Source organism: Lepus europaeus, chromosome 7 (assembly GCF_033115175.1).
Source record: "Lepus europaeus isolate LE1 chromosome 7, mLepTim1.pri, whole genome shotgun sequence".
Lineage (NCBI taxonomy): Eukaryota > Metazoa > Chordata > Mammalia > Lagomorpha > Leporidae > Lepus > Lepus europaeus.
Genome location: NC_084833.1, coordinates 78,249,262 through 78,263,460, shown reverse-complemented (window position 1 = coordinate 78,263,460; position 14,199 = coordinate 78,249,262). Strand labels below are relative to the sequence as shown.

Below are 14,199 nucleotides of genomic sequence, written 5' to 3'. Positions count from 1 at the left end.
TTAGATTTCTTTACTGACTCAGTTCTCTTGTCTGGATGCCCAGACTGTTTCTTTCTTTGTTCCTTTCTGATGTTTATATATGTATTTTAATTATTTATATGCATTTCTTACTTTTCAGTAAAAGCTCTCAGTAGCAAGTACTATATTTTATTTGCTTTACTTTTCAGTTTTCTATTCATTCATTCACTGACTTCATAAAACCAATATTCACTGAGACATACTACATGCTAGGTTGGAGTCCAAGCACTGAAGCTACAAAAATAAGACAGAGGGCTTGGTCAGAAGCAAACAGTAGCTAGGAAAGGGGCTGATATATAAACAAATATTTCAAGAACAGTGATGCTATAATGAAATAATGTAAAAGATCCAATGAGATCATGAGGGAAATAGCTCCCACATCTGCATGTGGAGTTGGGGCCTCTGTCTTGGAAGACAATCCCCTGGGGCAGAAGAACCTGAGCATGCCATGTTGATGGTAAAACATGCCGGGAAGAAAGGCATAACACACACACAAAAGCAATCACACAGCCAAGTATAGCTACTGCACATAGCCATGAATGACAGAAGCCTCATAAAATTCTATTCTGCTTGTAGAATAAGATCCTGCTGTTAGCATGCTCTCCTACTCTCATTTTTGAAATCAAATTTCCATGTCTTTCAGAATATATTGAAAGAAGGAAGTTCTCAACAGAGAATTATCTTACAGAAAGAAATGTACTTACCATCAGTTAAGGACACAACCTTTCATTGCAAAAGCTTTTTTGTCTCACCTTTCAATCAGTTATGCATGCAAGAAAATTACTTGTTACCAAATTTTAAAAGCATCCTTAAATTTAATTATAAGACAAAATATTTGACTAATGTCAGGCATTAGCTGCCTTTTTACAGAAAAAAAAAACACAAGTAATTATAAACATGAATACATGAGTGATGAATAATGACCTCCTTGAACTAAATTATATCAAGAGATTTTAAAGGACTTTTTTAGTACGCTTAACATTTAGCAATGGATAGAAATAAATTTTAAACTCCTTGGAAGTATAATAGAAGCAAAAGTATAGAATAATTCATAAAATAGGGAATAGGCAATTGTTGCAATTTTCAAAGTCAAATTTCCCTAAAATTTACTATATAAATTCATGTCTAGATTGCAGATGGAGCAATTTGTTTCTTTGAATTCAAATAGAATAAATACCTTAAAGCCTCTATTGTAATTCCTTGGGCCTCATATCCCCTTCCTTATCCTTTTGGTGTCATTGTAGTAAAAAGTAACCATTTTCACACTGAGGAAGGAACAATGAAGTGGGGTGCATGTGTAGAAGACAATATGAGAACTAAGGGAGGCCCTGTCTCCTGTGAACTTATGAAGAGATCATACATTTGCTGTTGAATCTCTGCCACTTACTATCTTCAGTATTTAAAATTAGTCATTTTATCTAAATCTCAATTTATTTGTCCATAGAGGAGAATAAAAATCACTATTACACACAATTTTAAAGATTTACTGAAATAACAATTCATATTTAGGTTTCTCTCAAATTACATTCTAAAGGCAATGTATCTATTTTGAGTTTTGGGACTATATATTCTACTGACCCAGATATTGCTTGACCCAGATATTGCTTAATGGTCCATCAACTATTGATTGGATAAAGAAATTATGGTGTATATATACACTATGGAGTACTACTCAGCTGTAAAAAAAAAAAAAAAAAACAAACATGAAAATGAAATCCTGTTTTTTACAACAAGATGGTCACAACTGGAAACCATTATGCTTGGTGAAATAAACCAGTCCCAAAAAGACAGATATCAAATGTTTCCCCTGATCTAATGAAGCTAGTAGAATACCTTAAATGTAATGTATTGGAATGAAATAGACATTTTGAGAACAGACTAAGGAACAATCTTTTGTTTTGTTTTGTTTTCTTTCTCTGCATACCATTTGCTGAACTCCTTTACTTAGAGTAGTGTGAACTACACTATCACTAAGTATACTGAAAATAGATCATTGTAAAAATTAAAAATGAGTTGGGGCCAGCACTGTGCTGTACAGGGTAAAGCCGCCTCCTGCAGTGCTGGCATCCCATATGGACACCGGTTTGAGATCCATATGCTCCACTTCAGATCTAGCTCCCTGCTATGGCCTGGGAAAGCTGTGGAGGATGGCGCAAGTCCTCAGACCCCTGTACCCACATGGGAGACCTGGAAGAAGCTCCTGGCTGGTGGCTTTGGATCAGCCTAGCTCTGGCCATTGCAGCCAACTGGGGAGTGAACCAGCAGATGGAAGACCTCTCTCTCTTTTTTTCTCTCTCTCTCTCTTTGCCTCTCCTTCTCTCTCTGTGTAACTCTGACTTTCAAGTAAAATAAATAAAACTTTAAAAAAAATTAAAAATGGGAATCCAAGGGGGAGGGGGAAGAATGGTTAGAATGTGGGTGGGAGGGAGGGTAGAGTGGGAAGTCTCACTAGATTCCTAAATATGTATATGTGAAATATATGAAACTTGTATAACTTAAATACAATAAAAAATAAAAAAAAATCCTTTGAATACCCAGATTTGCCCACAATCTACTTAAAATTTATTAATGCCTTCCATTATTTTTTCTTTTAATTTGTACATTATTTTAAGGTGAGCAAATTTCTAGTATTTCACATATATGGATTTAGAAACATAGTGATAACGTCCCACCATACCCTCCCTCCCACCCACATTCCTACACTTCCTCCTCCTTCCTCTCTTATAACCTTTCTTAATTTTTACAATGACCTACTTCCAGTTCATATTATATTCGTAAGATTAACCCTACACTACATAAAGTGTTCACCAAATCATGAGAAGAAAGAAAACACTGTTCCTCAACAGCAGAGACAAGGGCTCTAAATAATCATCGAATCTCAAAATGTCACTTTCACTCATATATATTACATTTTTGGTACTTTATTAGTTACCACAGATCAGGGAAAACACATGATATTTGTCTTTTTGTAATTGGCTTATTACTTTATATATAATGGTATCCAGTTGCATCACCTTGTTGCAAAAGACAAGATTTCATTCTTTTTTATGGCTGACCAGTATTCCATACTATATCCTAACTATGTAACCAAAATATAAGGATCCTCTAATTCAATTATTAATTCTACCTATCATATTGCTAGCCTCTAAAATATTACTTCATGGATTTATAGAGATAGGCGCATCTTTAAATAAGTGAATCATTAGGTTAGTAGTTGTTTAAAATTTTTCTCTTCCTCTTATAGGCTCTGTGAAGATAGAGACTATTGTTTACTACCAGTTTCTGTGTTATCTAAGATAATTCATTGTTTAACATAATTATTCATTAAAATATACAGAAAGAAAAAACAAATAAGTCACCTAAATATACTTGGCATGATAGAATCCTTGACACTATTTTAAAATATATTTTTAAAATTAACCTGGATATTAAGAATGTGATACCTTTCAAGTAAGCATCATTTATGTCAGTTCAGAGGTACAGTTCTTCATGGTAAACCTCATTTACTTGCAAATTGATTTATTGATTTCCACCCATTCCAGATACCATTTGATACGTGGAATAGACAGATTTGCAAGATAAATTCTGACCTTGTGAAGCTTGCAACTCAGATGAAAAGGGGAAGATTCATTTGTTGAAAAATCACCTTACAACTCCAATAAAACAGTGACTAAATATGACTATATATGTATAAAATTATTTCATATCTGAGAATTTGACAAATGGAGAAATAAGATCATTATTTAGGCATTGACAACAGCAATTTCAAAAGTATGAACTTTTCTGGAAATAGAAACAGGAACTAAATTATAAAATTCTACATGATAAATTTTTTAAAACATTACCAATATGATTCTTTTTATGTAATATGACTTTAATAGAAGAAAGGGAAAACATGACATTTGAGAATGCCCCTCTTTTTGATTCATAGAAAACCCCTCCTCTTATCACAACTCAAACGTTTGCAAAATGCCCCATTCTCAGGTTTAGATTAGAAACAAATTTATCTTCTCTGTCAGTCATTTTAGTACCTTTCTACTGGGTATGATCTTTACATAATGTAAAAAAGTTCAACCAAAGCTATATCTGCACAACTAACAGTTCCCCAAAGGGTAGTTTGATAACATACAGGTTCTCCTATTTGCTATAAATTGTAGTTCTGTTATGCCACATAGTAGAAAAATGGGCTGTGATAATTTATATTCTTGAAACTTCTGTTTTCTCATCTATGAAAGAAAAATAATCAGTTGTCCATAGAGTAGTTACAAAGATTTAAGGAAATAATGCAGACAGTTCATGTAAAAGAGTTCCTGGCACATAAAAAGTACTGAATATGTTTTAGCTATTCTGAAATGATGGAATTTATCTTCTCAGTGTCATTTTCTATTGTTTGTACTACTCAAATAGGAGGATTCAGCATTCCATAAATACACAATGCACATTCTACCTGTTTTTCTTGATATTCTCATAGCTTAGAAAATTTTCTGCCCTTTTCAATATGCCACCTTCCTACTGATTTTTCAGTGCCTTGCTGGGTCCTTTTATCTTGGACTATTCAGAAGTCATCATTTTTTCCTCCATGCCCCTATAAGTTTTTGCTTAAGACTGCACATCAGACAACCTGATATTTTGTATTTTCTTAATACAGCTGCCTGAATTTCACATTGTCTTGAGCTTCTTGAGATCTGGAATGATGTCAGTCATTTATGTCTTACTGGAGTTGAATAAAAGAAGTAAGAAATTGCTAAATTTTATTTTCCTTATATGTTACTTATGCTTTCATAAATTACCAGCTTGCTGAATCCTCTTACCCACAAGCCCTAGGCTGTTTTGCTATTTTTGGTAGTTGGTGCTCAGGTGTTGGAGAGGAAGCATTGTGTAGTGAGATGAGGACGACCTCATGGAGTTGAAATCTGGCCCCTCCATAATCAGTGTTTGATATTGGAAATGTTACTTATATTTTCTTTGGATCTGTGTCCTCACCTCCTTATTCAAAGAATAAATATCCAATATGTGGTTGATTAATAAAGTACAGAACAAAATTTCATGTAGAAGTCTTTCAGATAGGGGGAAAATTTTTATCTGTTCTTCATTTGTCAAGAAGATACAAGTATAATCCTACTTTAAAGGTCAGAAATAACTAATCCTATGGTTTTATATAATTAATCATAGTTATGATACTTAAAAGTATAATGACTATTATGATCATTATTAATTAAGCTAAAAAAGAACATTTCACAAATTTTCTTGTTAACTCTAGCAAGAAATTCCCAAAGATCATTCCAACACTGTTAGATGGTTGCTTTATGTCACTCCACTCTAGATTTTTTAATGTATCACTCTCACAAAGCCAGCTGATAAGAGTTTCAAAAGTCTTTCTTCTTTCTCTCTCTCTCTTTCCCTCCCTCCCTTCCTTCCTTCTTTCCCTCCTTCCTTTCTCTCTCTCTCTCTCTCTCTCTCTCTCTCTCTCTTTCTCTCTTGTGCTATTACCACCATCGGCATGTACAAAATATCCTACATTATACTGAATGGTTAGAAATTTAAAGATCCTTCAAATTCATTTCATATTACAATAAGCTGGTGATAAAGATAGGATGAACTTTCTCCTATTTTAAAAGGTTTGGGGGTAACTGTAGAAAGAGGGCTTTATATTATCTTGAAAAAAGTTCGTCACATTAGATTCAGTAATTGAACTTTACCTGAGTCTTGCAAATAGCTGTAGTCATAGCCCAGATCTCTGGAGGAAATAAAAAAATCACCATTTCTGTAGAGAGGAATAAAAGGAACCATGTAGGATTCCCGGTTGTGCCCAATGGGTGCATTGGCTGCTGGGTAAACTTCTTGAAGTGGACGGTGCCTTCGGAGCCACTGCTCAAAAATACTGTGGAGGAAAAAGTTATTAACACTCAGAAAAAATTCATTATGAAAGAAGTATTTTTAAAATTCTTAAAGTAAAATAGCAAGGTTTATAGTTATATTAAAACCCCAAGACCTGGACAAATGCTGAATATGTTCTTCATACTCTGAAAATAATTTGTAAAATACCAGTTCATACTATTAGGCTCTGAAGAAGCTCTTTAATTTGAAAGAAATAGTAAAAATAACTTTGAAAAATGAAATTTACAGGACCAGTTTAAAACTTTCAAAGTGCCATGCAGCTAAAGCAATTACTGAGCAACAACAGAGTCATAGTTGTAAATTAAATGTATTCATTGTTTCCAAAGAAATATCACATAAAACTAAATTAGGAGCAAATTTTGAATTGGGTTATTTTTTGGTCATGGTGGTGGTGGAGGGGAGAAATTCCAGTTATTTCAACCTTCATGTTATATTTGATAAAGTGTATACATAATGAGCTTCATGGGACACAGAGCTCACCTCAAACAGTAGAGCTTAGAACACTAGTACTCTAGTGCCTAGTTCTCAGAAAGCAAGAATATGATCATGTAGTCAATATTCAGGCACTTGGACCTACCCATCCACGGCTTTTGAACAAGAAATAGTGACAAAAAGAAGGAAAGACAATGGGAAATTACTATAATAGTGGGCAATGACAATTGTCATAACATCTAGCAAAGGAATCCCACATCCCAGGTGTCAAATGCTCCAGAGAACACTAGCATATTTTTCTAAATGTCTTGGCTGCTGCTCCTTTCCCTGTTTCCACGTGTTTCTGAACATCTTTCCACATGATTTTGTGAGTTATCAAATATTCTCTTAACATTTTTTTTCTTGTTTAAATCACTCAATGTTGAATTGCATGGCATGCAATTAAAAACTTTGGGACAAGAGCTAAAAGATTAAGCATTAAAAAATCCAATAAGAGGAATAGAAATCAACTTGTAGAATTTATAGCGGACAATTAAAAGCATAGCAAAGAGGATGACTTTGTGCATATATTGTCAGTTGATATAACATAGAGGAAAGAACACTAGATTAGGAGTCTGAGAAATCCCTTTGAGGTCTAGCTCTGTATTTTAATAGCTACGTAAGTTGAAGCAAATCACTGAAATTTTGGAGACTTCATCTCCTAGAACGTAAAATGAGGGTAAAAATATGTGTCCTATATGTTTCCAAAGACTTTATCCAATGTGATGTTTTTTAATGAAAACACTATTATTACTTAACTGTAGAAGGCATTGTGCAATGTGACTTTCAATGATGCATTAATTAAGTATTGTTACTAAATTACAAAATTTAAGCTAGGAAAGAAAAGGTAATAATATATTAGACAGAGTGGTGTGTTAGAAAAAAATGGATAATGCTTAAAGCAAAAAAAAATTAAAATTTCTGAAGTTTGAAGTACAATAAAGAGCAAATTAAGGGAATCAAATGGCAGCAGTAGAGATAATTTTTTCCATGACAAAAAACTATCCATATTTACTTATATAATTTAGGTTTTAAATACTACCAGAGGTCAAAGTTGCTTTTTAATTTTTTTTTTTTTTGACAGGCAGAGTTAGACAGTGAGAGAGAGAGAGACAGAGAGAAAGGTCTCCCTTCCGTTGGTTCACCCCCCCAAATGGCCGCTATGGCCAGCACGCTGTGCCGATCCAAAGCCAGGAGCCAGGTGCTTCCTCCTGGTCTCCCATGCGGGTGCAGGGCTCAAGCACTTGGGCCATCTTCCACCGCCTTCCTGGGCCACAGCAGAGAGCTGGACTGGAAGAGGAGCAACTGGGACAGAATCTGGCGCCCCAACTGGGACTAGAACCCTGGGTGCTGGTGCTGCAGGCGGAGGATTAGCCAAGCGAACCGCAGCGCTGGCCCGATTTTTAATTTTTAAATAATTAAGGTATCAGGAGGCCACTGATAAATACTAAAAATTTGAATGATGAATACCAGATACTTTCTAAATCAGCTCAATTTTTAAACATATATTTGCTAGTATATACTGTAGGACAAGTTACATATGGTCTTGTATAAAAATTTCAAGTTCTGCATGAGGTTACCAAGAGGACATTTGTAAAATTTCTTAACCTATTTGATGTCCCTTTTATTCTACTGCAAAATAGGAATAATACTTATGAAATGAAGATGTTGTTGGAAATAACTAACATTACACAATATACATGGCTGAGTGACAAACAGTAAGGAGAAGCTATTGTCCTTGCTATAACCTTCCTTCATCTCCACCCTCCCCTTGTTATTGTTGCTCCAGAAAAACTTTACAATTGATGAGAGACATGAGATATGCTGTCATAGAAATACCAAAGCTGTGTGTATTTGCTCAGGGTCTTTTGTTTAACATTTATTGATTTATTTGGAGGGCAAGGACAGAGATCCTTCATCTGCTTATTCTTTCCCCAAATAGCATGGGCTGAGGCAAGGCCAAATCAGCGGCCTAGAACTCAATCCAAGTCTCCCATGTGAGTGGCAGGAGCCCAAGTACTTGGGCTATCTTCTGCTGCTTTCCCAGGCATATTGACTTGGAGCTAGATGGGAAGTGGAGCCAGGATTCTAATGGGTGCCCATATGGTATGCTGGTATCACAGGCAGGGACTTAATCTGCTGCACCACAATGCCATCATCTGCTCAGGGTGTTTGATGGTGGTTATTATACAGATAGGTAGAAACAGTAAAGGAGATTCAAGAAGATTGTTTTTTCCTGTTGAAGAAGTTAGGAACCGACATCATTTTATGAATTAGTATTTTTCTTATGTTTTGTTACAACTCCTAGTGTTTTCTTTAGATCACAATGCATGACCTGTTCATTATATACAATCTGAAAAATAAAATTAAACATAAAAAAGAAAAAATACCATATATTTGCTGTAATATTTTAAGTCATTTTTATATGACTTATATAACATTCTACAGATATTTTACCAAAAAAAGAGATTTTCTAATTGATAATGTTCTATAATACATTTTATCTGGGGGTAAGAGTTTGGTGCACTGGTTAGGATGTTACTTGAGTTGCCACATCCCATATTGGAGTTCCTGGGTTCAGGTTCTGGTTCTGCTCCCAGTTCTAGCTTTCTGCTAATGTATACCCTTGGAGACCACAGGTGATGGCATCAATACGTGGTGCCATCTACTACATCTGCTGCTGATGTAGGAGACCTAGACTGAGTTCCTGGCTCCTGGCTTTGGTCGGGACCAGCCCTGACCATTGCAAGCACTGGGGAAGTTAACCAGCAGGTGGGAGTTCTCTCTCTCTCTCTCTCTCTCTCTCTCTCTCTCTCTCTCTTCATTTGTGTGCTCCTTTGCCTCTCAAAGAAAAAAGTAATTTTAAAACCTTTTATTTTTACTAAACCATGTATTTTAAACTAGTAGATCTTTTTTTTAGTGAGGAGGATCTCTGATAATTAATGCCTTTTCATTTTTACTATTAAACTTTGAATGATTTGGGAACAATATACAATATGCCATGAGATAAGGGCTTGAGGCAAATATTGCACCTTTTGACAATTGAGAAATGTTAGTACTATATTTCAATTTATAAATAATCTTGTTTCTGCCAAGAAGTAAAAATTCTTTACCTAAATAGGACAAGGACATCAATTCTTAGCACCAGAAGATTTAATGGATGAAACCATTAATGTGCTCACTCACCTTATCAACCTTTCAAAATGAAAGTATTAATCTTGATTAAATGCTTTATCATTGGCTCTCATCTTCAGTTAATTTCATAAAACCATGTCTAGAATGGCTCACATTGGAATACTAATGTTTAACTTAGATATTCAAACTGACATTTGTGGGAAAAAATCACCATATCAAAGATTTATTTAAACTGTACCTAGACAGTTTTCTGGAATTCTGGGATAGAGTGAAATTCACATTAGAGGAATTTGGAAAAATAAAGATGACTACAGATTGAAACATGGTGGATGTGTTTCATAAATATATGACACTTATGACTTCCCATCTGTCATGTAAAGACCCTGGTCACTCCCATGTTTCTATTAAGAAGTTGAATTGAAAATCAACAACTTTTCCTGAACCTAGGAGAAAACTGAGGTCACAGGGCAGACTGCCAATCCCCAAAAGGGGGAGCTAAGTACATCCAGAGGAGCACAGCTGGGATCTGCTTACAAGGAGCAGAAGCAGCTGGATCCATAAAATGGCAGGAGATGTTTAAACAGGTTGATGAATGGTTGCACAGAGTCTGCACTAGAAGTGATCATGAGAAATTCCTGCAGGCTGCAGTGTTTGGGGAATTGCCACACATGTTTGAGTTTTATGTACAGGAAATCCACTAGGTTTTTATGATGAAGATCCCAGAAAGAATCCCTTTTGGCTCTGTGAGGAAGAGGAAGAATGGGACCACTGTGAAATTAGCCCAGAAACTTCTCCCTAACAAAGCCTTCCGCCAGAGGAAATGACTTTATCAGAGACTTATCCCTGCGAGAGGAAGGGAATTCTCAGTCCAGCCTCTTCCAGGCTTCCTGTCTCACCTAAAGGGAAAGAAACACAGTCCACAGTGGTGAAGGCTTGAAGGAAATAGATTAGAAAGGCTGCATCCAGGGAAGGGACCAGGAGGGAAATTGGGAAAGAAAGTGCCACATCAGAGGAACACCTGTAAAGGTCACAGCCATGCGAAGACTGATTCAATCAGAATATTTTAGAACACTCCTTCCTCAGACTATACCACCATCCCGCACCAACAGAGCTCCAGGATAACAACAGCGGATTACAACCCAAAAAGCTAGCAGACTGTCTCCAATTAAGAGTATATAGGCAAGACCTAAACCAAGAGTGGATACAAAAATAGACACCAGGAAAATATGAAGCTTCCAGAATCTGTGGCTACAGCAAAGATTAAACATAGCCCAATTCCTTGTGAGATTAGCATAAATCCTCACATGAAAGGGACAGTTACCTTAGTTTTTGTAACCCACTAAGAAATGTCTGGCTGTCACTAAAAATTACAAGGCCTGTTAAAAAGCAAGAAAAAAAAGTGTAAAGAGAGAAAGCAATCATCATAACCCAACTAAGATGTGGTAAGGATGTTGGAATTATCAGACATAGAGCTTTTAAAACTTTTGAATAATATCTCAAGGGCTATAATGGAAAAAGGAAATAACATGCAAAAACGATAGGCAGTATAAGCAAAGAAATGGAAACTTCAAGAAAGGAGAAAAGAAAATGCCAGAAGTCAAAAATGCTCTAATGGCAATAAAGAATGTCTTTAATGGGCATCCCAGTAGACATGACAGAGTTGAGGAAGGAATAAGTAAGCTTGGAGATGGTTCAGCAGACACTTCCCAACCTGAAATGCAAAGAGAAAAACAAAAAAAGGTAAAGAATGAAAAAAAAAAATCAGGCAATGCAGGATAATTTAAAAAAAGATGTAATACATGCATAATTGGAATACCAGAGGAAACAGTGGGCAGAGCAGTCTAAATATTTTCTAATAAAAGAAACTAGGGTTCTGTGGAGAAATAACAGGTTCTAAGGCTGGGGCGGGAAATATGCAGGCACTTTAAAAATCATGAAATTATGGAATTAAAAAGTTTATTCAGATGTAAAAGATTTGAAATCCATGTATAGTTTTTCTATAATCATATTTCCATTAACTGAAGATTTCAAAATATTTACACCAAAATAAATGTATCTTTCAATTCATTTTCTCAAATGTTTTGAATACTGTCCTATACAAAATGAGCCTGGAACCTCTTGCAATGTCAGAAAGTAAGTGATAAGGGAAAAAATAACAACACTTACAGCAATACCAGACAGTTTAGGGGTATGTCAAAGAGCACAGGAACCAACTGAAATAGCTCACAATGGCCAATGCCGAAATAGTTTGAACCACAAAATAGATAAAGTAGTATTGATTTATAGCCCAAAATATAAAGTAAATATAGTTGAGTCCATACTGATACAAAGAAATAAATATTAGGACATACATAAATCTACCTACTGTACAGAACTCCAAATAATCATGGTGATGATACTCCATCATTGAGTAGGTAGTATGTAACTCCCCACTGATTTGCAAACATTGCAGCAAAGAACGATGGAACTATTAGCCATTTGAGAGACATAACCACTAGCCCTTCTGCCAAGTGATCAAGGTTAACATCCAGAATGTTAAACTGATCGTAGGCACCCATGATATGATGTGAAAAGTTTGACGCTTTCCCACTGTGGTCTTCCTCCCACAACACATATCCCTAGTACAATTATGAAGAGAACATCACGCAGATCACAACCGAGGGACATTTCACAAAGCATCTTAGTAGTATTCCTGAAAACTGCCAAGGTCATAAACTAACAATAACAACAAAATCTGAAAAGTTGCTACAGCCTATAGGAGACTAAGGAAACAAGAAGATTAAATGTAAGATAGCATCCTGGATGAAAGCCTGGAATAGAAAAATGTGTTAGGTAGCTGCTAAGTAATCTGAATAAAGGATGAACTTTGGTTAATAGTCAAGTGTCAACACCAATTGTGACAAATGTTTTATACTTTTGTAAGATGATAATAAAAGTGGAATGCAGTTGCAGAGTACATGGGAACACTGTTCTATCTTCACAACATTCCAACAAGTAAAAATCTATTCTAAAATAAAAGTTTTTGGGCCAGCGCCCTGGCGCAGTAGGTTAATCCTCTGCCTGCGGCGCCGGCATCCCATATGGGCGCTGGTTCTAGTCCTGGCTGCTCCTCTTCCAATCCAGCTCTCTGCTGTGGCCAGGGAAAGCAGTAGAAGATGGCCCAAGTCCTTGGGCCCCTGCACTCACATGGGAGACCGGAAGGAAGCACCTGGCTCCTGGCTTTGGATCAGCGCAGCTCCGGTCGTTGGAGCCATTTGGAGTGTGAACCAACAGTCGGAAGACTTTTCTCTCTGTCTCTCCCTCTCACTATCTGTAACTCTACCTCTCAAATAAATAAATGAAATCTTTTTAAAATAAAATAAAATAAAGTAGTTTAAAAAATAAACAAGGGATCCTCATATAATTTTATATTTAGGAAATGTCTTCTTTAGTATATCCACTACCACTAACTCAAGAAAATTGTTAGATACACATAAAAAAGACTTCTGTTTCATTCATTTTTATCTAAATAGATGAATATCTATATTTTGAGCAACTGGAATAAACTGGCTCAATGCCAGACATTGTTGAAATCCCCCATCCTATGATCCTTAGAGTCTACTAGTCAGATAATTCTCACTAGTAATTTTACAAATAATATTTAATTACAGACTGGCAACTTCTGTGAAAGCATCACGGTAAAAGGATTTAATGGGGAGGCCTCATCCAGTCTGAAGCCTCAGGGAAAGTCTTTGATGATGTATTTAAATCAAAAGGTGAAGTATGAATATTTAGAGAAATGATAGAAGCGTGTTTCTGAAAGATAGAATAGAATTTGTGAAGGGTCTTTGATGTGAAGTGCACAGCAAATTCAAGAAGCTAAAAAAATGATCTGTATGTCTATGGGGAGCAAGGAGAAAATAGTTTAAGATTAGGCTAAGGAGGTAAACTGGGGCCAATTTATGAAGGTTGGTAGAAGCCATATTAGAAATATTTTGCAGTAGGAAGTAACTTTGTATACTGAAGTGGTAGCTAATAACATGAACAGAGATATTTTAAATTATTCCACAGACACATTATGGAGAAATTATTGAAGGATAATGCTATGTTTTAAATAAGTCCCCCAAAGTTCAAGTATTGAAAACCATCCCCAATGTGATAGCACTGGGAGGCAGGGCCTAATAAGAGATTATTCGGTAATGAAGGCTTCGCCCTCATAGATGGATTAATAATGTTATAGTAGGAGTGAGTTATTGCAAGAGTAGCTTTTTACAAGAGTGAATTTAGGGGCCGGCACTGTGGCGTAGTGGGTTAAAGCCATGGCCTGCAGCTCTGGTATCCCATACGGGCGCCAGTTCGAGTCCTGGCTGCTCCACTTCCGATCCAGCTCCCTGCTGTGGCCTGGGAAAGCAGTAGAAAATGGCCCAAGTGCTTGGGCCCCTGCACCCATGTGGGAGACTCAGAAGAAGCTCCTGGCTCCTGGCTTTGGATCGGCCCAGCTCCGGCCGTTACAGCCAACTGGGGAGTGAACCAGTGGATGGAAGACTTTCTCTCTCTCTCTCTGCCTCTCCTTCTCTCTGTGTAACTCTTTCAAATAAATAAATAAATATTTTTTTTAAAAATGTGAATTTAGCCCCTCTTAATCCCGTGCCCTCTTGGGCTCTCTTGCCTGACTACCTTCTACCATGAGATGATACA

The 14,199-nt window shown here is 36.2% G+C and overlaps 1 protein-coding gene across 1 annotated transcript in view; it reads right to left on the bottom strand.

The window, feature by feature from the left end:
* The window catches only part of TYR (tyrosinase), a 96,392-nt gene that overhangs the window by 5,622 nt on the left and 76,571 nt on the right, over window positions 1-14,199 (bottom strand). The window contains exon 4 of the mRNA XM_062198296.1: window positions 5,718-5,899. Within this exon, the coding sequence (XP_062054280.1) occupies window positions 5,718-5,899 (182 nt within the window). The remainder of the gene's footprint in view (window positions 1-5,717; window positions 5,900-14,199) is intronic.